The 26,602-nt window shown below is 44.1% G+C and overlaps 1 protein-coding gene across 2 annotated transcripts; it reads right to left on the minus strand.

Annotated features, from left to right (window-relative positions):
• Nucleotides 1-1,052: 1,052 nt before the first annotated feature.
• LOC116052163 (equilibrative nucleoside transporter 2-like) lies at nucleotides 1,053-21,768 on the minus strand. 2 transcript variants are annotated; one of them, XM_036000015.1, is made up of 13 exons: nucleotides 21,689-21,768; nucleotides 19,053-19,091; nucleotides 17,226-17,307; nucleotides 13,386-13,537; nucleotides 11,487-11,626; nucleotides 10,733-10,867; nucleotides 10,547-10,644; nucleotides 9,510-9,585; nucleotides 8,161-8,270; nucleotides 6,473-6,581; nucleotides 4,585-4,670; nucleotides 1,642-1,847; nucleotides 1,053-1,452 (listed from the first exon to the last, which is right to left on the minus strand). In XM_036000015.1, the coding sequence occupies exons 2-13, from the start codon at nucleotides 19,088-19,090 to the stop codon at nucleotides 1,341-1,343; spliced, it is 1,344 nt and encodes a 447-aa protein (XP_035855908.1). In that variant the 5' UTR covers nucleotide 19,091; nucleotides 21,689-21,768; the 3' UTR covers nucleotides 1,053-1,340. The 2 variants fall into 2 exon arrangements, with proteins under 2 accessions (XP_035855908.1, XP_031158549.1); XM_031302689.2 differs by having other exon boundaries at nucleotides 19,053-19,116.
• Nucleotides 21,769-26,602: the final 4,834 nt, after the last annotated feature.

Genomic DNA, 26,602 nt, shown 5'->3' on the forward strand with positions numbered 1-26,602 from the left:
ATCAACTCCTTGAACGGATTATAGTAACTTTTACCACGGCTTATTGTAGAAAGGCTACCGCAAGAAAAACGTGTAGATTATCAAAAAGACATTGGCTCATTGATGTTTGTTTGACTGCCGATGTTAGCTAGCAGCGTTAGCGCGCTAACGTTAGCTCTGCTAGCTAGCGCGCTGCAATCATGTCCGCTGGCAGACAGAATTGCAAAATAAAAAGCAATCCAACAGCACATTATACAATGTAAACAAAGACATGTTTTCTTGCGGCGGCCTTTATAAAAATGAGCAGTGGTGAAAGTTATTATAGTCCATGGATGTATTAAGCATTGACAGTAAGTAAGTATGGACCAACAGGTCCCGTGTCTCTGGACGGAGACCAGTGAAGGATATTAGAAGATCTTTCCCGGTGATGGCTGAGCGTTACTGAGCAGCCTCCAACTGAGCTTGAAGACGTAGATGTGACGTGAGCAACCTGTCTGAAAGTTGGAAGTCTTCTGGTAGCTGTGCCAAGAGAAATCTCAATCATTCCCAATCTAGCAGAGACGGAGAGCGTAGGTATATGTAAGGAGATAACATAGACACAGGCTAATTATTGATCACTAAAATGATAGTTAACATTAGTAATTACACTTAAACAGCTAATGGAAGTCCAAACTGCCTGAGAGCTTCTCCTGTACTATACGGTAATTCCTCTACTATGAGACAGTAAGTCTCGTGGTTATGACCCAATCGTTAGCTTATTTTTATAAAAACGTCTGCTACGGAGCCATAACGTGAGGTACAAGGTAATGGAGCCTTTTATACATTGTCGTGTTTCTTTAGAAATAAACAATGGACAAATAGAGTCTTTAAACTCTTCAGATGTAAAGTTATTCTCTGTCAAAGTGACGTCAAAATGAATGGCAGTCAATGGGATGCTAACGCGAGGTGATGGCTTGGTAGCATCAAAATGGCGCCATAGGAGCTACGCGATCTGAGGAGAAGCTCACCCCCCTTGGTTTGGACGCAACTATTCTTGAAACGAATCCAGGGAAGACGGGTAAAAAAAAGTACGTCGTTTTGGTACGTGTGGACGTGGCCTAACTCTAGTGTGACTGAACCAAAATTAATGAGGCAGGTGTGAACGCGCCCTTTAAAGGGCTCTGTCATTTCTTCTCACCAGTGGTGGGACTAAAAGTAAAAGATGTGCTATACAAACATCACTATTCTGAATGCGTTTACAAAATAAGAGTCCTAATACAAAGTGCTATAGCTTGGGTTCGTTCTTTTTTTCTTCTTGACAGGATGAATCTGACATTTCATCACATGTTGGAGTTTCACGCTGTCTGCTCGTCCCCAGTCGTCTAAACCAGTTGTCCCAGTACGAAGGAGAAAGACGCTCCCAGCGCCAGACCCAGAACCAGGAAGAAGGTCATCAGGGATCCGGCTGTCTCGCAGTCTTTACTCCGCACTAACCTGACGGAGACAAACGCACACAGTCACAACGTGGCCGCACTCACAAAGACGCTACAGAAGTCGGATATCAGCATGAATACTTCCCCAGTTGATTCCTTAAATTATTATTTAGTATTTTTTCTTTTTTTTTTTTGGTTTTATGTTTATGTCCTGATACCCCTAGCACTACGGGACGTAACACAGACTCACTGCGGAGCGTAGGCCATGCAGAGGCTCGCCAGGTAGCCGTTGGAGAAGGAAAACAGGGCCATGATGGTGACGAAGGCAGCGTCGTGGCGGAAGACGTGCCTGAAGACGGAGAGTCGGGAGTTCTGGACGTTACACATCATGAGCAGAGGGATGAAGACCACACGGGACAACACGGCAGCGGGAAACCAACAGCTCTCCTTCGAAGGCTGCACAAAACATCAACGTTATGATATATTATAATATATAGTAAGCAGCGGTGGAATGTAACTAAGTACGTGTTCTCCAGTACTGTACTTCAGTACCAATGTTGAGGTACTTGTACTTTACTTGAGTATTTTCTTTTCATGCCACTTTCTACTTCTACTCCGCTACATTTCAGAGAGAAATATTGTACTTTTTACTCCACTACATTCATCTGTTACAGCTTTAGTTACTAGTTACTTTAGTTACTCTGCTACATTCATCTGTTACAGCTTTAGTTACTAGTTACTTTAGTTACTCCACTACATTCATCTGTTACAGCTTTAGTTACTAGTTACTTTAGTTACTAGTTACTTTAGTTACTCCACTACATTCATCTGTTACAGCTTTAGTTACTAGTTACTTTAGTTACTCCGCTACATTCATCTGTTACAGCTTTAGTTACTAGTTACTTTACACATTAAAGGAGAACTCTGGGCAATTTTTACGTTAATCTTGATCGCTATAAATATGTGAGTACTGTCGATAGTGTAACGCTAGTTATTGTTAGCGTTAACTATTAAGTCGTCGTTATTAAATATAAGTAGGGCTGCGCTCGATTAAAGAAATTCTTAGTCGACTAACGCTCATTCAATTGTATCGACTAATCGATTAGTTGATTTAATCGACAGAGCTGTAAATCTGAGTTTCTCCGCAAAGAGTCATGCAATAGCACCACTTTAATTCTTGTGTTTACCAGAGATGTGCTCGTACGTTTCTTGGAAATAAGTCATTCAGCATGAAAAAAGCATCAAAACATGACTAATCGACTAAAGAAATCTAAGTTGACTAAGAACAAAACGACCGATTAGTCGACTAATCGACTAAGAGGGAGCAGCCCTAAATATAAGTACTTTCGGGCCGTGGGTAGAGTAAAGGCCGTTTCACATTGTACGCGGCATGCGCTGCGCTCGCCGTTAGGTTTTCCTATTCCCAACTATATTTGTTGTGCTCGCCGCCGGGCTCAGCGCAAATTTACGTTATACATGCGCCAATATGTCTGCACGTCACGTCTGCGTCCAGTGTTTACATCAGACTGCAGTAGGCTACATGCAACATTGTGTAGGATACACAGCAGTGATTTGGTGGAGATGATGTTTCTGTCTTTGAAACATAGGAAAGCCTTGTTCCATTTGTGGATCCACGTGTGTTCGGTGTTTACTTTTTTTCTTTTTATTCAGACACATCACAGCGCACCGTAGCCGCTCTTGCGCATGCCGCGGTCAAAGTTGAACCATGTTGAACTTTGACCGCGGCACGCGCAAGAGCGGCCAGCCGCAGCGGCAGCGGCAGACCAGTTCTTTTGCGCGCATGCCATTGACAATAATGGGTTTCATAGCGCAGCGCTGCCGTTTGCGCGTACAATGTGAATGGCCCTTGAGAGCACGGAGACCGCTTCGACTGTGTAACTTGGTCCACTTTAATGACATTCTTCAAGCGTAGGACAACTCAGAACTCAACAAAACATGCTTCATCATCTCAACATCATATCCCTCCGCCAACATAACTGTTACTGAATTACAGGCAGCGTATAACATGTTAGATAGCTCCTTTGTTAACTCAAGGAACAGAATACACTACGAAGCTACAATTAATGGAAATATATGACTTTACTATTTAAGTAACCCTAAAAAGGTCTGTTAACTAAATAGTCACAAAATAAATCTCATCTTACAATAGCAAAAAAAGCAAACAGAATTGGTCTTAGCAAACTGGAGCTGCTGCAGCTAATGCCCATAGCTCCCAGTTAGCTAAAACGGTAGTTTTGGGGGCATAACACAAAGAGTGCCTTTGTGCCTCTTAACAGACACAAAATACAATTAAATTAATTCAATTTAAATGTTTGCGCAACATGAACAGGGGTCTTATGTGACAACAAGATGCGTTTTCAACTCATACTTCCTGCCGGTTGCTAGCTCGCCGTGCTAGCTGGTAGCTGCCGTCCGGGAGAGAGTGTGTTCAGCCAGGCAGGCTTCTGTGATAATCCACACGCAGCAGTTCAGTGTGTATTAGTAGCATATATATCCATTTTGTGTGTGAAACTAACACACCGATTGCCACTGCCAATACTCCTACTCACCAACGCCATTTTAATTGCATTTTGTGTCTGTTAAGAGGCACAAAGGCACTCTATGTTATGCCCCCAAAACTACCGTTTTAGCTAACTGGGAGCTATGGGCATTAGCTGCAGCAACTCCAGTTTGCTAAGACCGATTCTGTTTTTTTTGTTTTTTTTTGCTATCGACAGTACTCACGATTCAAGATTAACGTAAAAATTGCCCGGAGTTCTCCTTTAAGATCACTGCACACAGAACACATGTAGTTTATAAAATCTGATGTTTGATTCTAAAGTAAACTAGCCGACAATATAACGGCTACAAGTCCAGCTGAGATGATCAGACCATTACACACACAACTGTTACACTTTCTACAATGGGAGGATTGTTCTTTACTTTTAATACTTTAACTACATTTTCCTGATGATACTTATAGACTTTTACTGAAGTTACATTTTCAATGCAGGACTTTTACTTGTGAAGTCCGCACAACAGCTTAATGCTCCAGAGAAATACTTCAATAGTGTAAATAAGGCACACAACGTTTCGGCCCATCTGGCCAAATTGTGGGCTGAAACGTTGTGTGCCTTATTTGCACTATTAAAGTATTTTTGAATCTTTGAGCAGCGCTGAGCAGCAGACTCACCCATTGGACGAGAGAAGGGGCGCTGCGGCCGACCAAGTCCATGGCGTTGAAAACGATGAAGCAGCAAACGCAGGTGAACACTTTGTCTGGAAGAGATGGAGAGCAGGGTGAGCCAAAAATAACCAAAAATGCTACATCCACTGGCTGATGGGTCGATAGTTGTTGATTTTAAAAGCACTCTTCCAGATGTAACTAACATTTCTGGTGAAAAACGTTTTTATTAGGGCGTTTGTGCAACAACAGGTGACAGTGTCCTGCAACAACAGAGCAGTCGCTTCATCTCCAGCCTTTAATTTACTCTCTTTTCCCAAAGCTGCCTTCAAGTACGGTCGGAAATGTTTGGTTTCCCTGGCTGCTGTCGCCACTGCTGAAGCTTCGAATATTTGCTGTTGAAAGGCACCGAAGCTCAAAAAATGGTATTCGGTACTACAGCCAAAGTCTCGCATCGCCAGACCTTCCTCCACGGCGCTGTGGAGGAGGGTCTGGCGAGTCCACACAGCATTCTGGGATGGGAGGAAAACGTGCTCTGGTTTATCGGCATTTCTTTAAACCAGTGTTTCTCAAATGGGGGTACGTGTCCCCCTAGGGGTACTCTGGAGGACTGCAGGGGGTACGTGTCCCCCTAGGGGTACTCTGGAGGACTGCAGGGGGTACGTGTCCCCCTAGGGGTACTCTGGAGGACTGCAGGGGGTACGTGTCCCCCTAGGGGTACTCTGGAGGACTGCAGGGGGTACGTGTCCCCCTAGGGGTACTCTGGAGAACTGCAGGGGGTACGTGTCCCCCTAGGGGTACTCTGGAGGACTGCAGGGGGTACGTGTCCCCCTAGGGGTACTCTGGAGGACTGCAGGGGGTACGTGTCCCCCTAGAGGTACTCTGGAGGACTGCAGGGGGTACGTGTCCCCCTAGGGGTACTCTGGAGGACTGCAGGGGGTACGTGTCCCCCTAGAGGTACTCTGGAGGACTGCAGGTGGTACGTGTCCCCCTAGGGGTACTCTGGAGGACTGCAGGGGGGACGTGAGCAATTTTTTTCTACGTTTTTGTTGCTGTTTTTGAAGTGTGTCGCTTTTTGTCACTATTTGACCTGTTCTCGCCTTCCTACCTTTCTTCCCTCCTTCCTACCTTCCCTCCCTCCTTCCTACCTTCCCTCCCTCCTTCCTACCTTTCTTCCCTCCTTCCTTCTTTCCTTTTTTCTACCGTCTTCTTTTTTTCCTCCAAGTTTATTGAAGTTTTTGTTGCTTTCTTCAAAAAACAATTCCGCCTTTTTTTTAAAGTTTTTGTCACTTTTTTTTTTAAACTTCATCCTTCTTTCTACTGTGTTTTTAAGTCTGTCGCTTTTTACGAAGTTTTTCATACTATTTTCCACCTATTCTTGCCTTACTTCCTTCTTTCTACCGTCTTTTCCCCAAGTTTTTACGTTTGAAAAAAATACGTTTTTGTCTCCTTTTTTCATCAGCATTTAAATGTTTTTCAGTGACATGTTGCTGCTGTTTGGTAAATCTATCGCTGGTCAGGGGGTACTTGGCTTAAAAACACAATTCAAATGGGGTACATTATTGAAAAAAGCTTGAGAACCAGTGCTTTAAACCAATCACAATCATCTTGGGTGGTGCTAAGCTCCGGACGGAGCCGCGGTGCCTCTGCTGCTGCTCAGGAAGGAACTTGTTTTGGTGGAACATGTGTACGTTCAAAAGTAGTTTTAGTCGTGCAACAGAAAACTCAGATTGGACAGATAGTCTAGCTAGCTGTCTGGAGTTACCCTGCAGAGATCTGAGGAGCAGTTAACCATAGTCCTCACAAATCCACCGGACGTTAGAACGCCAACACAGAGACAGAGGAAGGGGACGGACATCCGGACCGCCAGAATTAAGTACAACCCTAGATGTCTCACCCCAGGCGGCGCTGTCCGTGTAGACGGTCCGAACTCGCACCGTGATCACAGGAAACACCGACAGGGTGACGGCAAACACGCACGTCACACACGCAGCCATCAGCCAGATCTGCAGGACACACAAAAAGATTTAGTTATCACACACTCATACTTTTAATATGTGCAGTGAAATGTGGCGGAGGAATGCATGAGAGGATGAGATAAAAGGCTGAAATAACCATGAGAACAAGAGTAAGAATAAGGATTTGAAGTAGGAAATGTGAAGGGCAAAGATTGAAAGATAAAAAAAATATTTAAATGCAAGTATATGTATCATATTAACCCTCCTGTTGCCCTGCATTAGTAGTATTATTATGTCACGGTTTCCCGCAGCACTTTGCAGTTTAGGCGGCCCAACTTAACAACACGCGCATGCCGCCTTAACTGAGTCTTAAAGAAAAAAATATATATAACTGCCGTGTTACTCGGTCCTGTTTGAGTGGCTGTAATGTACAAGTCGCATCAACACAGTCTGTAGGAAACAAGGTAACGGCGAGTTGTCAAGATACCACCAATCACAACAGAAAGAGCATTTGCTGGCGGTAAGAGTAACTGTCGTTTATTCACATTTAAAGGGATAAATCGCCATTTCACCGTCGCGTGTGCGTCGGAGTTTGTCAACAAATGTGGTCAGCTGGGGCACGCCCTGCAGAGACGGGGTGATGGACTCACCGGAGCGTTGGCATACGGTGGGCAGAGAACATTTCTATATGTATCTCTGTCTTCTGTCCTGTTCTTCACATCAGTGAGGCTTTCTTCTCTTGTTTCAACCAAGTGAATACATGACGAAGTGACTGGAACTATCATCACCTCTCACGGTGGATTCTCAACGTCCCGGCTGCTGCTGCCCGGTCTTTGAGACACTGCTGTTGTCTGTTTTAATCGCTATACGCGGTTCACAATACACGGTTAGTTAGCGTAGTTAACAGTGACGCTGTGGGCTGAGCTCTGTTATCTCAGCGCTGTTTTGGAGAAGAGTTGTTGGGCGAAGTGGAAGAGAGCGAGTCACGGAGGATAATGGGAGCCATGCCAGTAAAATTGTTATAGCACTTTTTTTGAAAATAGTTTAATGAGCTTAAAATTGCACATTGCAACTGTTATTTCGAAAAGCTGGTTATTTATTAATTATTTAAATTTTATATTTAGTGTAGTGTAGAGTCTGCACTACAGAGATGTATTAATTATATATTTAAATTTGATATTTAGTGTGGTGTGTAGTACAGAATTTAATTTTATAGCATTTGAAAAAAAAAAAAGTGTTGGAAAACGCTCCAAAAACGCGGGGAAAAAAATCAACAAAAAAGAATTGCTGAAAGCAATCGACAAAAAACTCGGAAATAATGACAAAAAAACTGAAAAAAATCTACAAAAACATTAAAAAAAAAATAGATGAAAAAAAATCTACGAAATCTTCGGAAATAGTGAAAAAAAAAATGGGAAAAAATAAAACAAAATCGACGAAAGCGTCGGAAATAGTGACAAAATGTGTCGAAAAAGAACGACAAAAGGAAAAAGTTTTCATTTAAAATGTTGACCCAGAAAAAACAAAGTTGCTTGTTGGTCGACGGGAAGACAACACAAGGGTTAACCAAAATACAAATATTTTCAAAATAAAATGAACATCCTCCGACAGAGGAGAAGTACTTCACCTTCTTGAAGACGTTCAGGACGGACGAGCGCTCCTGGTTCTCCTCTGGCTCCCAGATGAACTTCCTGTTCACCTCCAGGTCTTTAGGGTTCTCGTTCAAGACTTTCATGTCTTTAAAAGGAAAGACGTAAATATGCATCAGTGACTTCAGTTAGCCAAACCGAGGAAGGTAGGAGGGAAGGAAGGAAGGTAGGAAGGGAGGAAGGTAGGAGGGAGGGAAGGGAGGAAGGTAGGAGGGAAGGAAGCAAGGTAGGAAGAGAGGAAGGAAGGAGGGAGGGAAGAGAGGAAGGTAGGAAGGAAGGAAGGTAGGAGGGAGGGAGGAAGGAAGGAAGCAAGGTAGGAAGGGAGGAAGGAAGGAGGGAGGGAAGGGAGGAAGGTAGGGGGGAGGGAAGGGAGGAAGGTAGGAAGGAAGCAAGGTAGGAAGGGAGGAAGGTAGGAGAGAAGGTAGGAGGGAGGGAAGGGAGGAAGGAAGGAAGCAAGGTAGGAAGGGAGGAAGGTAGGAGGGAAGGAAGGTAGGAAGGGAGGAAGGTAGGGGGGAGGGAAGGGAGGAAGGAAGGAAGGTAGGAAGGAAGGGAGGAAGGAAGGGAGGAAGGTAGGAGGGATGGAAGGGAGGAAGGAAGGTAGGAAGGGGGGAAGGTAGGAAGGAAGGAGGGAGGGAAGGAAGCAAGGTAGGAAGGGAGGAAGGTAGGAGGGAGGGAGGGAAGGGAGGAAGGAAGGTAGGAAGGAAGGAAGGAAGAAAGGTAGGAAGGAAGGGAGGAAGAAAGGTAGGAAGGAAGGAAGGTAGGAAGGGAGGAAGGTAGGAGTGAGGGAGGGAGGGAAGGAAGGAAGGAAGGAAGGAAGGCAGGAAAGAAGGGAGGAAGGTAGGAGGGAAGGGAAAGAAGGAAGGAAGGAAGGCAGGAAAGAAGGGAGGGAGGAAGGAAGGGAGGAAGGTAGGAGGGAAGGGAAGGGAGGAAGGGAGGAAGGAAGGTAGGAAGGAAGGAAGGTAGGAAGGAAGGTAGGAGGGAGGGAAGGGAGGAAGGAAGGTAGGAAGGAAGGAAGGTAGGGAGGAAGAAAGGTAGGAAGGAAGGAAGGTAGGAAGGAAGGAAGGTAGGAAGGGAGGAAGGTAGGAGTGAGGGAGGGAGGGAAGGAAGGAAGGAAGGAAGGAAGGAAGGAAGGCAGGAAAGAAGGGAGGAAGGTAGGAGGGAAGGGAAAGAAGGAAGGAAGGAAGGCAGGAAAGAAGGGAGGGAGGAAGGAAGGGAGGAAGGTAGGAGGGAGGGAAGGGAGGAAGGGAGGAAGGAGGGAGGTGTTTAAACTTGAAATGGCTGACGAAAACATTGTGGTGTTGCAAAGCGAGACTTCATGGGAGCCGACCTGTGCTGCTGAGGACTTCCTGTGTGGTCTCCACGTTATCAGGCTGACTTCTGTTCAGGTAGAAACGAGCAAATTCCTGCGGAGGAGAGGACAGTCAGAGGACTGGAGCGCTGATAGAAACTAGGGCTGTCTATAGGCAAGAATCTGGCGATACGATACGTATCACGATACATGGGTCACGATTCAATATATTCCAATATATTTCGATACTGTGCGTAAGGCGATATATTGGGATTTATTTTTAAAGTATAATTTTAGAAAAACTAATATTTAAAAAAAGACATGATGTGCATAAAGTCAAAGAAGTTTACTTTAGGTAAACATCAGTTTGGGATTGTGGTTCCAGGTTCTTAGTGAGCTAATGTTTATATGCTAAAGTAGGTCAAAGTTCAGCCATAGCTACGTTAGCTTCTAGCAAAAAGTCAGGAACTGTTAGGCACTGTTAGGCACTGCTAGGCACTGCTAGGCACTGCTAGGCACTGTTAGGCACTGTTAGGCACTGTTAGGCACTGCTAGGCACTGCTAGGCACTGCCAGGCACTGCCAGGCACTGCCAGGCACTGCTAGGCACTGCTAGGCACTGCCAGGCACTGCTAGACACCGCTAGGCACTGCTAGGCACTGCTAGGCACTGCCAGGCACTGCCAGGCACTGCCAGGCACTGCCAGGCACTGCCAGGCACTGCTAGGCACTGCTAGGCACTGCCAGGCACTGCTAGACACCGCTAGGCACTGCTAGGCACTGCTAGACACCGCTAGGCACTGCTAGGCACTGCTAGGCACTGTTAGGCACTGCTAGGCACTGCCAGGCACTGCTAGGCACTGTTAGGCCCTGTTAGCCACGCGGCTGACACGCTCACGCCACGCGGCTGACACGCTCACGCCACGCGGCTGACACGCTCACGCCACGCAGCTGACACGCTCACGCCACACAGCCAGTGTGCAGGAGGGCTTAGAAATGAGCCGTTTTAGATGACTCTCCCACCGCTGCACAACCCTGCGGTAAATCACCGGATCATTTTTTAGGAGAAAGTCCTCACCAGGTGTGGTAGCATCAGGTAACACAGCAGAGTCCCCAGAGTGGCCACACACGGGGTGATGAAGTATCCCAACGCAGCCGATCTCTCCTCTGCGTTACCTGCCGAGCGACAGAGCGACAGTTTCATTGACATCATTCAGCCGCCTGTCAGAACGGCTCCTATTGGTTAGTTCAGGTTTGTACTCACTCAGGATGGAGAAGAGCATCGCGAACGCAGCGAAGATCCCGGCCAGACCCTGACCGCTCATGAACAGAGTGCTGTAACGGGGAGGAAACAGACCGACCATCCCAAACAGACTGCCCTGCAGCACTGCCCCGAACGCTACACACACACACACACACACACACACACACACACACACACACAGCCAGACACACAGACAGCCAGACACACACACAGACAGACAGACAGACACACAGACAGACACACACACACACACACACACACACACACACACAGATAGACAGACACACAGACACACACACACACACACACACACACACACACACAGACAGCCAGACACACACACACACACACACACACACACACACAGACAGACACACACACAGATAGACAGACACACAGACAGACACACACAGACAGCCAGACACACAGACAGCCAGACACACACACACAGACAGACAGACAGACACACAGACACACACACACACACACAGATAGACAGACACACAGACACACACACACACACACACACACACACAGACAGCCAGACACACACACACACAGACAGACACACACACAGATAGACAGACACACACACACACACACAGACAGACACACAGACACACACACACACACCATTATGATTATTATATGTTCGTGAGAATGTGTTGGAGTGTGTCCGATGTGTGTGTATGTCTGTGTGTGTGTGTGTGTGTGTGTGTGTGTGTGTGTGTGTGTGCCTGTCTGTCTGACTTACTGTTGATGAACCAGATGGTTGCCATGGTGACGGAGAAGAAGGTGTCCGGCAGCATGGGGACCCGGACCAGAGCGGCCGTGAGGGAGAAGAGGAGGAGGATGGCGCTCAGGCTGAAGGCCACGCGCAGACGCTCCCTCACCCTGCAGGGACACGGCCACGTTTATTTAAGACCTTTATCACCACGTTAAAGTACAACAAAATGCAGTCACAAAAATGATCAAAATAGGTTAAAAGCGACACAGGGTAATAATAATCTGTTCGTTTGCAGCAAATTATATTTGGACGAGCGAAAGAAAGAACTCCAACGCCACATTAAGACCTGTTTAAAATGATTTAAGACCTAGAACACAATACTCTGAGGGCCCTATTTTAACGATCTGAGCGCACGGCGTGAAGCGCCTGGTGCAGGTGTGTTTAGGGCGTGTCCAAATCCACTTTTGCTAGTTTGACGGCGGAAAAAAGTGTCCGTGTGCCGGGCGCATGGTTCTAAAGGGTTGTACTTAGTGTCTTCATTAATCAGAGGGGTGTTTTGGGCGTAACATGTAATCAACCAATCAGAGATCATCTCCCATTCCCTTTAAAAGCCAGGCGTGTTTAGACCTTGGAGCATTGCTGTTATGATGGAGGATTTACACCGTAATATTTTTATTTGTAATCTTCTGCATGTGTGTGTGCTGCTGTGCGTCCCTGTGTGTGTAACAAGCATAGTGTGCGCGCTGTGCTCGAGCCTAGGAGCATTTTACTAATGCTCTGTTAAAATAACAATGAAATGCTGCGTTATTGACTTTAGACCAGGTTTTTGTTGGTCAATGGTGCGATCACTTCCCGCTGCCTCAAGATAGCAATACACCCAGAATGCACCTGAACACACCTCCCTGTAAGACCAGCACGCCCAGAATGCACCTGAACACACCTCCCTGTAAGACCAGCACACCCAGAATGCACCTGAACACACCTCTCTGTAAGACCAGCACGCCCAGAATGCACCTGAACACACCTCCCTGTAAGACCAGCACACCCAGAATGCACCTGAACACACCTCTCTGTAAGACCAGCACGCCCAGAATGCACCTGAACACACCTCCCTGTAAGACCAGCACACCCAGAATGCTCCTGAACACACCTCCCTGTAAGACCAGCATGCCCAGAATGCACCTGAACACACCTCTCTGTAAGACCAGCATGCCCAGAATGCACCTGAACACACCTCTCTGTCAGACCAGCACGCCCAGAATGCACCTGAACACACCTCTCTGTAAGACCAGCATGCCCAGAATGCACCTGAACACACCTCTCTGTCAGACCAGCACGCCCAGAATGCACCTGAACACACCTCCCTGTAAGACCAGCACGCCCATGGGCCACAGATGGGTGCAGGTGCATTTGTTATTTAAACGACGTGGGCGCTGGACGGGAAATTGACAACTGCGCCGGTCTCAAACTAGCAAAGACACTTGCGTCGGGCTTTGCGGTGCGCCGGGTGCAAGATAGGTCCCTCAGACTTTTTTTAACACTGTTTTAGACTTTTTAAGACCCCGCGGAAACCCTGGCACGACAAGCAAGCAGGAAGTTAAAGCCCAAGCCACGGAGAAACAGGGAAATATTGTGAATTACTTTATGAAACCAAGCAAGCGGCCGGTCTAACGTAAATTAAGCCAAGAATCGGCACCGGCTACAAAGTATTTGATCGGAACTTTTCACATTTGACCGGTAAAATTAAACCTAACAGGTCACATGTCCCCATTGCGTAAAATACGGACGCTTGGTCAGGTGCCTTTGGCGTTATTATTGATGCTAATAGTCTCCTTTAGCGTCAGATCTACACGCTCTTTATCTAATCGCGATGTCGTTCAGCCCTCGTCTGGACAAAGTTTACACCCGTCAGCGTCGGGAACTCACCACTGATACAGGAACGAGTTGAGCAGCGTGAACAGCAGCAGGGGCAGCTGGGAAAGCAAGGCCATCCAGCTGTCATAGTTGTAGTCTTTAGTCGCTGCGCTCGACGTGCCGTTGGAGGTGATGTTTGGGACGGCGAGGCGCTGGTTGAAATACTTTAACAAAGAGGGAAAAGAAGAAGAATCCTTCAAAGTCTTTATATTAAATAACATAATACATGTTCAGTAAAGTAAAAAAATACGACTATATATATATATATATATATATATATTTTAAAAAAGGAGCACCTTGTTCAATTCTATTTGTCTGTTCTGTATTTTCAAAAATATAAAACAATAAAAAGTTGATCTAAAAAACAAATAAACGGCAACATAACTTTGAATGCAGCACGAGGCTGGCGAGGCTGAGTCTGTGTTTTTCAGATGACGGCAGCTACAGTCTGGTGTTAGAATCCTCTCCAGTGAAATACAGACACACTTTTACACCGTTTAGCTGTCACCATTTTAACCGTGTTTACTCCAGCTGCTAGCTAACGGTAGGCTAACGTTAGCTGCTGTCAGGTGTAGTGTTAACTAGCTAACGGTAGGCTAACGTTAGCTGCTGTCAGGTGTAGTGTTAACTAGCTAATGGTAGGCTAATGTTAGCTGCTGTCGAGTATAGTGTTAACTAGCTAACGGTAGGCTAACGTTAGCTGCTGTCGAGTGTAGTGTTAACTAGCTAATGGTAGGCTAATGTTAGCTGCTGTCGAGTATAGTGTTAACTAGCTAACGGTAGGCTAACGTTAGCTGCTGTCGAGTGTAGTGTTAACTAGCTAATGGTAGGCTAATGTTAGCTGCTGTCGAGTGTAGTGTTAACTAGCTAACGGTAGGCTAACGTTAGCTGCTGTCGAGTGTAGTGTTAACTAGCTAACGGTAGGCTAACGTTAGCTGCTGTCGAGTGTAGTGTTAACTAGCTAATGGTAGGCTAATGTTAGCTGCTGTCGAGTGTAGTGTTAACTAGCTAATGGTAGGCTAATGTTAGCTGCTGTCGAGTGTAGTGTTAACTAGCTAATGGTAGGCTAATGTTAGCTGCTGTCGAGTGTAGTGTTAACTAGCTAACGGTAGGCTAACGTTAGCTGCTGTCGAGTGTAGTGTTAACTAGCTAACGGTAGGCTAACGTTAGCTGCTGTCAAGTGCGGCGATGTTTCAGTTCCCTCTAACGTCCGTTTTCGGAGCATCAGAGAGAAGCGCAGGCATTTAAGTGGCACCTAAATAAGGCACCAAAATCTGCGTTGCTATTCGGTCCGGTAGATAACGGTCATTCAAAATAAAATCTCTTCGGATCTACACGATTCACGTGGATGACATTTTCCCATTCAAAACAGCGATTTTCGCCGAAAAGCAACTAGTTTGCAGGTATGAATATGTTTGAGTCATTTTTTATGGAAAAAAAGTCAAACTTTTCTGTTTCCAGCTTGTTAAATGTGAATATTGTTCTAGTTTCTTCTCTCCTCTGGGACAGTAAACTGAACATCTTTGAGTTGTGGACAAAACAACATTTGAGGACGTCATCTTGGGCTTTTTGGGAAACACTGATCCACATTTTTCACCATTTTTTGACATTTTAGAGACCAAAACAACTCATCCATTCATCCAGAAAATAATCCACACATTAATTGACAATGAAAATAATCGTTAGTTGCAGCCCTAGTGCAAAATAAAAAATCTACGTGAGGAGATTTTTGCATTCATTTTCCATCACGAAGAAGACAAAGAAGAAAGTGTGGGAGTGAAACCTGAGACTATAGGGCTGCACGATATGAGGAAAATGTCAAATTGCGATTATTTTGACTGATGTTGCGATTGCGATATGATTCACGATATTGGAGGGAATGATCCATTTTCATTGAAACACAAATAAAAATGTACTATAGTCATGTAGTGTGATTTTTGCAAGAATCTGTACCAAACAAAGATGTTTTTCTGTAGTCTGTAGGATACGATCTGTAGGCCCAAGACGTCTCTGCAGCATCACAATACTTCATTCAGAATGGTTTGACACATACTTTGCCTTTAACAAATATTGCACCCCTCTGCGCTTTGGATATTGCACTAGTCCATATTGCCATTTCGATAAAATTGCGATTAATTGTGCAGCCCTAACTAGAAGACCTAAGGAATCCATTGGTACCAACTATGTCAGGAAGGGTTAAATAAAGTAAAGGGCTTTTCACACGGGGAGCGTTTGTCGCGCCTCATAATTCATTTTCAATGAGAGGCGAGCGGGCAAGTAGGGAGACGCGGGCAGTTTGACCGATCGCGTTCGTGCTCGTCAGACGCACACGCCCGCTCGCTGCAAGAGTTTAATTGTCTTGAACTTCTCCCTACGCAAGCGACGCACAAATCAGTGAACGAGAGACTGATTCTTGCTTGTTTGTGAGTTCCCTAAAATAGAAACCGGTTTTTCTTGTCATTATTCTCATTTTCATTGAAAAATATTCAAAATTAAAATGATTATAGTGTGAATTTTGCGAGGATCTGTACCAAACAAAGATTTTTTTTTTTTAAGATAACTTTTTGGGGGCTTTTCCCTTTATTCGATAGTGACAGTGGATAGGAACAGGAAAGGGGGAGAGAGAGAGAGAGAGAGAGAGAGAGAGAGAGAGAGAGAGAGAGAGAGAGAGAGAGAGAGAGAGAGAGAGAGAGAGAGAGAGAGAGGGGATGACATGCAGCAAAGGCCAGCAGGTTGGATTCAAGCCTGGGCCGCTGCAAAGGACTCAGCCTACACGGGGCTAGGGCTGAACGATTAATTGCATTTGCGATAATATCGCGATATGTTAAAACGTGATTTCCTAATCGCAAAGGCTGCGATTTGGTCACATGACTCGCGAGAGCAAATCAGTCTGCACTCCGCAGAGAAAGCATCAACTAGCACGCTAACGCTACGCCGTACCTTGAGCTGATTTCTGTCATTCAAACTACTCTGAGTTGTAGTTTAAAACTTTTACAGCCATTTTAATAAAATGAAGGGTTTTATTCGGCCTTGAGTCCATACATGCAGTTAATGAATACAGACACGCAGAACTGAAGGCTCGGTTGGTAACTAGCTCTGATTAGCGGTTAGCGCCAGTTAGCGGTTAGCTCCATTATAAAGATATGAGTGGAGGAGCTGCCACTGAGAGGGGTAACAACCAGACTCTGATAAATGACGTTCGGGGAGCTTTCACAGCAGCGTGGCCGCGGTGTTTCAACAGTTTTATTAGTACAGTTAATCCCACGGCAAGAACACCAGCAACATGCTAACGTAACGATAGCCTCTCTCAACAAGTGCACACGGCAGCACGCAACTCCTCTCTGTGCACTGTAAAAAAAAATACACTGTTGTGTGTGTGTGTGTGTGTGTGTGTGTGTGTGTGTGTGTGTGTATAGATATATACTATATTTTTACTTATTTAACTGTCTATTGTGTAATTGTGTGTTCATACTATAAATTATTATATTATTATTATTCTTTGTTGAATAATACAGAAGACAAAGAGCTTAAAAAAATAATCGAATATCGAATCGCAATCGCAATATTTGGGAAAAAAATCGCAATTAGATTATTTTCAAAAATCGTTCAGCCCTACACGGGGCGCACGCTCTTACTGGGTGAGGTAGAAGTCGCCCCACAAAGATGTTTTTCTGTAGTCTGTAGGATACGATCTGTAGGCCCAAGATGTCTCTGCAGCTCCACAATACTTCATTCAGAATGGTTTGACGCATATTTTGCCTTTAAAAAAATATTGCACCCCTCTGCGATTTGGATATTGCACTAGTCCATATTGCAATTTCGATAAAATTGCAATTAATTGTGCAGCCCTACCTGAGAGGCCGTCATGAAGAAGTTCCACGGCAGCAGAGTTCCCAGACCGAGCACGAAGATGATGGCGCCTACAGCCTGACCGCTGTGGAAAACCAAAACATACATTTATGATCTGATCTCAGCGGTCAAACTTTAGTTTATACATACAAAGGTCACCAAATCTCTCGGGATCCTGAGAAGATACTTTGCACACAATCCATGTTTCATCAGGGCTGTTGCAATATATTGATATCATGATATGAGGCTAGAAATCGTCTTAGATTTTCAATATTTTAATATCATGCATTACAGTAACGGAACATTATAGAACGCTGTAACCGCAGCCGCAGACCAGGCTACAATGTAACCCTACGGGGCAAATGATCAGCGTCAGTCAGCGTCCACTAAAAGTTCTGTTTGTTGCCGCTGACAGACTCAGATTATTATTCTAAGTGTCTGACAACATTATGAAAGGATCCCTACAGAGATAGACCTTTAAAACCTCTTTGAGACCTTTCTGTTTAACCAGAAACAGCTCTGAAGTCGCTAGCGCTAAACCCACCAGACTCCATTCAAAAAAGCAATACTTTTAGCGTGTACAGAGCCAACGTATTTTCACATGTAAATCTGTAAACTAGGTGTTTATTTCAACCAAAAATAGAGTTGTGATGGTTGGAAAAGTGGAAAGACGACCCAAAAACGTTTGGATGTAAATGCACTGTACATTTGATGGATTCCTCGTTTTCTATGAATAAAATAGACTTAGAATAGAAATGTCGTGCCGTCTAAAACATTTGATTTGGGGGGGAAAAAAAAGAGCATTCTCAAACTGTTGTTTGTACTGTAAATACAGCAATGACTTCTGTTTCTATGCATGTATTTATCTTTTTAACACTAATACTTAAAGTGTACATATTATGCTCATTTTCAGGTTCATAATTGTATTTTGAGGTTGTACCAGAATAGGTTTACATGGTTTAATTTTCAAAAAAACACTATATTTTTGTTGTACTGCACATTGCTGCAGCTCCTCTTTTCACCCTGTGTTCAGGTCTCTGTTTTAGCTACAGAGTGAGACCTCTCACTGCTGTAACATCTTTGTTGGCAGTCGCACATGCTCAGTAGCTAGGTAAGATCACATGATCAGTAGCTAGGTAAGATCACATGCTCAGTAGCTAGGTAAGATCACATGATCAGTAGCTAGGTAAGACCACATGCTCAGTAGCTAGGTAAGACCACATGCTCAGTAGCTAGGTAAGGACTACATGAGCTAGCTAGCTGTTTCTCCAACTTCAGTAGTAAAAGGCAGGATTAACAGGGAGACTTCTTCTAAATAAGGGGGCGCTTCCAACTTTGTGTGGAATACCTGCAGAACAGGGACATGGAAGTAGTTCTATACAATTTATTTTGTAGATTATGGTGAACTAGTGTGTGTTGTAGCAGTGTTTTGCCATTCAGAACGAGCTAGTGTGCTAGAGCTAGCATGCTACGGTTAGCCACCTCGTCTCGGCTAGTGACGTAGAAAGCCGTGCAGAGTTTGACCAGCTCAACCGGAGACTGAAGGCAGGACACATTCAGGAACCGTATCTCACTCTAAACAGCATGGATGTTTTTTTCAAAGTTTGTATGCGTGTGGAAGAGACACAAAATAACTCCCCAAATCCCAGAAAAAGTGATATGTATAGGCACAATATGGGCACTTTAAAATGTACAGGGGGATTTGGCAAGTCCACATTTTACATGTGGTATGTCCTCTGGGTGTTTATATTTTTCCTATGAGCCATTATAGGTTTCTACCACACCCTCATGTGTGTATTCATGTGTGTCAAACAAAAACATCAGACTTACCGGTCGTCAGGCGGGCTCTGTTTCTTTTCGTTCCACATCCTGTTGCTTCTGTAATCTTTCTGCTCTGAAGATCAAGAGAAGACTTTAATTAGACAACATGATGTGTGTTTACAGAACACATTCTGCAGAAAAAAATACTTAAACCGATTAATCTGTAAGACAAATAGTTGCCGGCTCTAGTATTTCCTAATAATTCAAAGTAAATCTGTCCTTTTTTTAATCTGTTCGAATCCATAATAGTGATAAAAATGTGACAGTCATTTCACGTCCACGCTGTGGAGAGACAGAGGGAGGGGGAGGAAGAGGGAGAGAGAGAGAGGGAGGATGAGGGAGAGAGAGAGAGACAGAGAGAGGGAGCGAGAGAGAGAGGGAGGATGAGGGAGAGAGAGAGAGACAGAGAGAGGGAGCGAGAGAGAGAGGGAGAGAGAGAGACAGAGAGAGAGAGAGAGACAGAGGGAGAGAGGGAGGGAGAGAGGGAGACAGAGGGAGGGAGAGAGAGACAGAGGGAGGGAGAGAGGGAGCGAGAGAGAGAGGGAGAGAGACAGAGGGAGGGAGAGAGAGAGAGGGAACGAGAGAGGAAGAGAGACAGAGGGAGGGAGAGAGAGAGAGGGAGAGAGAGAGAGGGAGAGAGAGAGAGAGAGGGAGAGAGAGGGAGGGAGAGAGAGAGGGAGAGAGACAGAGGGAGGGAGAGAGAGAGAGAGAGAGAGAGAGAGAGAGAGAGAGAGAGAGAGGGAGAGAGAGAGAGGGAGAGAGAGAGAGGGAGGGAGAGAGAGGGAGGGAGAGAGAGAGAGGGAGAGAGAGAGAGGGAGGGAGAGAGAGGGAGAGAGACAGAGGGAGGGAGAGAGAGAGAGAGAGAGTTATTAAAAAAATTATAAAAATAAAAGCCAAAGAGTTCAGATAAATATAGTGTAAAGCTGTGATATGATGCCTACAGCCTACAGTTAGATATGGAGGAAATGGACTACATGCACGTTGTTGTGACTCATCGCTGCCACACAAAGCAGCAACTACGTGCCAGATGGGGCGGTTCTTCCGCCAAACTGCTCTACTGGTTTTTTAATAATTGGGCGGGTAAAATAGTGTTGTGGGTTGTGATCACTCTGGGTTTTTTTGTTGCGATTTGGGCACCATGACAAAAGTTTGGCTATATTTGACCACAAATCAATCGATGACTTGACATGAATTTACAAAGTGATTATTATTCTGCTGTAGCTCCATCTGACAGACTTCCATTTTATTTTATGACATCAAGGTATGAATATGTTGTTATTATTATTTAATTAAACTAAGAAACAGAAGACAGGTGCCGTGCCAAAAAGTGATTGTCCGCCAAAAACCAATCCAGTCCGTTGTTCCACTTGCCAAAAAGTGACTACAGCTTGTTCTACCTTGTCACTGAAAGGATGTTTAGGCCTCAAAATGACTTGATTTCATTCACAGGGCTTCTTCTATCTGACAGATTATAGAACCACCTAGAACATTTTACTTGTTGAAATACATTTTAAAAAGGGACAAAACATCCAGTAAGTTACATGCAGTTTTAAGTAGGCACACACAGAGACACACACACACACACACACACACACAAACACAAACACACACACAGATGCACACATGCCACACACACACAAACACAGAGACACACACACACAGACAGACACACACTGACAGACAGACAGACAGACACACACACACACAGACAGATGCACACATTCCACACACACACACACACACACACAGACACACACACACACAGACAGACACACACACACACTGACAGACAGACAGACAGACAGACAGACAGACAGACAGACAGACACACACACACACACACACACACACATGACACACACACACACACACACACAGATGCACACATGCCACACACACACAAACACAGAGACACACACACTGACAGACAGACAGACAGACACACACACACTGACAGACAGACAGACAGACACACACACACACAGACAGATGCACACATTCCACACACACACACACACACACAGAGACACACACACACAGACAGACACACACACACACACACAGAGACAGACACACACACACACACACACACACACACACACACACACACACAAAATATCCCATAAAAAAGCCTGAAATGACTCAATAGTCATTTCTGGCAACGCTGCATCATCAGTGACTGTATTGCTATTTCCTGCCTACGTCAGTGAACGCAACATGCATGATTTCTAGCTATAATGTTTGTATAATATTATTAATCTTTATTATTAAAACCCTCTGAGCAGCGGCGCTTCTGAACTGAACAACTACGTTATTCTCTTCGTTAACGTGAGAAACCAGCCTAAATGTAGAAAAGTCACGTTTATCTCAACATGTGGTTAATAAGGATAGGGTATTAAATACCATATGTTTGGTTATGGAAGCCTGGAGGTCTATCACTTTTGTATTAAAATTAAGAATAACTTCAGATTCACCGGAAATGTTGAATTAACGCGCCTTCTTAAAGTTAATGGCGCTTTATTTATCTACAGAGATAGGCTACCGCGTGGAGGAAGACGTGACACCGTTCAGAAGTCCGTTTGAAAATCAGCACATTTAAGTGAAAATGATAAAGAAAGACAAAAATAAAGGCAGACGGAGCTCACCTGAGAGAGGAACAGTGTCTCGGGGGTCTGACAGGTGGACCGGGTCCGGTATGAATGATTACAAATAAAGCCGGGCGCGCGGAGTGTTCTTCTTCTTCTTCTTTATAGTTTATCGGCAGTTGGCAAACCAACTTAAAAGGTGCATTACCGCCACCAACTGGACTGGAGTGTGAACGAGAGATATATGCAGAAAACTAAATCCTCTTTACCAAATCAATTTCTCTGAGAAACTTCATAATACAGTGATATACCTTGCCGGCTGGCGTCCCCAAAAGCCCTGACAAAGAAAATGCATGGTGATCTGCCTTACGAAGTGTCTGAAAAAGGTGCTCTCTCTGGGTGTCGTATTCCTTGCAATGAATTAGAACATGCTCAACAGTTTCTGGCTGATGACAGTATACGCAGTTTCCATTAGAATGTTTGCCTATCTTATATAATGAATAGTTAAGACCTGTATGTCCAATTCTAAGACGAGTAATGATACTTTCTTCCCGACGTCTAAAGCCCACCTTCCTCCCATCACCAACATCGCTTTGTATATTGTAAAGATGTCTTCCTGTTTCACTAATGTCCCAATACCCCTGCCAGGTTCTTTGTGCATATGTCCTGATGAATGATTTAACTTCCGCTTTGCTCAATGGGACCTGTAGGTCAACATATGTAATCTTAAGTGCTTGTTTGGCCAGAATATCCACCTTCTCATTTCCCTCCACACCAGCATGGGCAGGAACCCAAATGAAAGTTGTAAATAAACCCTTAATTTTCATTCTGTACAATACAATAAATATTTCATTGATGATATCTGTTCTAGATGATGATCTGCCTGTTCTAATGCTAGAAAGTGCAGAAAAACTATCGGATGCAATAACAGTTTGGGGTAATCCCTTCTCCTCTATCCACTGTAATGCCAGTAACACTGCCATCAACTCTGTAGTGTACACTGATAAATGATCAGATAACCTTTTCTTTATTGATGTATCACTCACCGGGATATACACTGCTGCACCTACACACCCTTTTTCTGGATCTTTAGAGCCATCTGTGAAAATGAAAACAGAGTCTGATAAATTCTTTTTAACATAATTCTGGACTATGCGCCATACTGGAAGAAGTTCTGACTTATTCTTCAGTTCCTGATGTATGCTAAGATCTACACTTGGCAAGGGGAATAACCATGGAGGAATGGATGAGAGTGAACCAGTAGGACTATATTGTAATTGACCTAATCCAATGCTCATTGCTTTAGCATCACCAATCCATCCAAAGCTAAAGAAATCTGACTCGTTGTGTTCCCAGCAATCCATTAAAATTCCCTTTCCAGGATGCGAATCACAATGTCCCTGGAGATTAACCCAGTATGCCAGCATTAACTTGACCCGTCTTACTCTCAAAAGGCATCTCCCCCATTTCCACCTGCATCGCTGAAACTGGAGATGTTTTAAAAGACCCACTACAAATCCTCAGAGCTTGAGCTTGTAAGACATCCAACTTCTTGAGATGACATTCTGCTGCTGACATGAAAGCTATACAACCATAATCTAAAACTGGTCTCATGAGAGCCCAATATATATTTTGAAGAGATGATCTGTTTGCTCCCCACTCCTGTCCAGCCAAACAACGGAGTACATTGATAACCTTTTTACATTTAATCTGAATCTTTCCTATATGCATTTTCCATGTGAGCTTTTCATCAAACCATACACCCAGAAATCTAATTGCTTTTACTTGTTCAAGAGTTTGACCATACAGTTTTACCGTCATGGGTGCCATTTTACGCCGTCTAGAAAAACAGATCACCTGAGTTTTTGCCACCGACAGTCTGAATCCCCATCTATTTGTCCATCCCTCCACCTGAGCTACAGCATCCTGTACCTTTTTATTTACAAATGCCACATTGCGGCCTCTTATCCACAAAGCCCCATCATCCGCATACAAAGACCTTAGCACACCTTGATCAACATGACAAAATATATCGTTTATCATAATGTTGAAAAGCAATGGGCCACAAACGCTTCCTTGCGGGGTACCATTCTCCACCTCATAAACACTGGAGTATTCTGCACCTACTCTAACTTGTATTTTCCTCTCACATAAAAAATTCAAAACCCAATTATATACTCTACCACCAATTCCCAAGGATTTCAACTTAATAAGCAGTCCTTCTTTCCAGAGCATATCATATGCCTTTTCCACATCAAAGAATACAGCAATCAGTACTTCCTTATTGGTCTGTGCTTTCCTAATTTCGGATTCCAAGCACAACACTGAATCCATTGTATTTCGACCTTTACGGATCCCACTCTGATATGGAGAAAAAAGAGCTTTACTTTCTAGGAAATACATTAACCTTTCAGTAACCATTCTTTCCATGATTTTACATAAATGTGACGTTAAGGCAATAGGTCTATAACTAGATCTGAGGGGTCTTTCCCTGGTTTTAGAATAGGCACTATTATCGCCTGTTTCCACACTGATGGAAGTTGACCGATTTCCCAAACCCTGTTAAAAAGTTCTAACACTTTGGCTAGTGAGTTCTCTGTCATATGTTCCAACATTTTATAACACACACCATCCTTCCCAGGAGTGGTTTGACGAGCACCAAAAACTGCTCTTTTCAACTCAAACATACTAAAAGGCAAGTCTAATGGATCTCTTGACTCTACAGCTGCATCCACTATTCTGGGATTCTCCATTAGTGTTCTGTTTCTACACTGCCTGATCTCCTCTGAAAGATTATCTGAACTATGCACTTTCCTAAATGTTTGAGCAAAAAGCTCAGCCTTCTCCAAATTGTTGACAGCCATTTTGTCCCCACTAACCAAAACTGGAATTCCATAATTCCCACGGATCCCCCCCATTCTCCTAATCATTCCCCAGACATCTGACAACTGTACTTCTCTTCCAATACTATTGCAGTACAGCCTCCAACATGAGCGTTTTTGATTCCTAATTGTTCTCCTTACTACAGCCAGGGCCCTTTTATATTCAACCAAAGTTTCCAAAGAATGGAGTTTTTTGAGTTGCTTAAATGCTTTATTTCTGCTTTTTATGGCTTCCCAACATTCACTATTCCACCAGGGTACGTTCTTGTTCCGTCTAGCTCCTACACTTACTGGAATGTTTCCTTTAGCTGATTGTATTATTACCTTAACTATATCACCATTAAACTTGTTTATATCCACCTGATTCCCCACTTGAAGTATTCCAAAAAGGTTTGAACTTTCGTCTTGGAAAGCATCCCAATTAGCATTTCCTAATTTCCACCTAGGAATGCACTTTACCTTTTCAAACAGAATCTTAGTACCAACTTCAGTCCTGACAGGATAGTGATCACTACCCACTGTCGTATGCCTCACCACATTCCACGTACATATACCTGCTAATGCACTGGATACAAAAGTTAGATCAAGTGCTGTTTCAGTATTTTGCGTGCTATTATATCTTGTACCTTCCCCAGTATTAATACAGACTAAACCGTGCTCGTCAACAAATTCTTCAATAACTGCACCATTTGCATCTGTTCTAGTACTACCCCACAGTGAGTTATGAGAATTAAAATCCCCACACCATTCTACCCTATCTTGCAAAGATCCCCCAACATCCTCTAAAATATCTCGACTTAATTGTCCACATGGATTATAATAATTTATTATACCTATAGGGCCTCTTTCTGCCCATATCTTGATCCCAATTGCTTCATGACCTTTGCTCACATAAACAACTTTATAACTCATGCCAGTCTGTATGAACGTTGCAACTCCTCCCCCTCTTCCAGTTTCCCTATCTTTTCTTACTGCAGTATATCCCTTTACAACAAAATTCAGCTGTGGTTTCAGCCATGTCTCTTGTACACAAATCACATTAGGTTTATCTTTCAAATTATCTATATACTTCTTGAACTCTTGACCATTCGCTATTAAGCTTCTTGCATTCCACTGAAGTACAATTAACACCATTAGGAAGTGCCAGCCCATCCCTGAGAAACTGGTACATCATCATTAAGAATATCTTTAACCTTTTCCCAGGGAAACCCTGTCACATCAAGGTACTTTTCAGCTGACTTGACAATTATTTTGATCCTTTCATTTCTGCTATTTGTCTGTGCTGAACAGTTGATTATCTCTGCCATAAACAGAACAAAATCCTGTTCACCCACAATCAAAGTGTCCTCTTTCAACTTATCACAACTGATACACTTTCCTGCATCTTTATTCTTATTATCATTTTGCCTTGTGACCTGCTTGTCTCCTGAAACCCTTTTCGCTGCCTCGGCATAACTAATTCCCTGGGTAACTCTGACTCGCTGCGCCTCTTCTGCTTTCTTACTAACCCTCACATCCACGGTACGCTGAACTATCTTCCCCTCCACAATTGCAGCACTTCAGCTTTGCCCCCTCTTCACATTTGCCGTATTCATGATCTCCACCACATCTGCCACATCTCTGTTTTCCCTTGCACACCGCCGCGACATGTCCAAATCTCTGACACTTAATACATCGTAGGGGTGGGGGGGACATACGGCCTCACATCATAGCACATATATCCTATGAACACCTTATCCGGAAGCCTTTCTACATCAAAGATGATCAGAACCGATAGACTATCTGTTTTAATCCCATTCCGACTAGCTTTCAGACGTCTGACCTCACTTACTTTTACATTCGTTATATTACCTTTGATGTCATCGTCTGATATCCTTACCGGAATCCCTGTCACAACTCCCCGTACCAACTTTCTACTTCTAAACGCAGAACACTGCACTTTCTTATCGTCTACTATACTCATCCGGATTGCTTTCCCTAGCTGTACACCATCTTTACACATGATTAACATTGCTCCATTTCTCAATACCTTGGCGCTCCGTACCTCCCCAATTTCCTTAGCGATGGCTCTGGTTAACTTAATTGGATTCCA

The sequence above is a fragment of the Sander lucioperca genome, chromosome 4 (genome assembly GCF_008315115.2).
Source record: "Sander lucioperca isolate FBNREF2018 chromosome 4, SLUC_FBN_1.2, whole genome shotgun sequence".
NCBI classification, from domain to species: Eukaryota; Metazoa; Chordata; class Actinopteri; order Perciformes; family Percidae; genus Sander; species Sander lucioperca.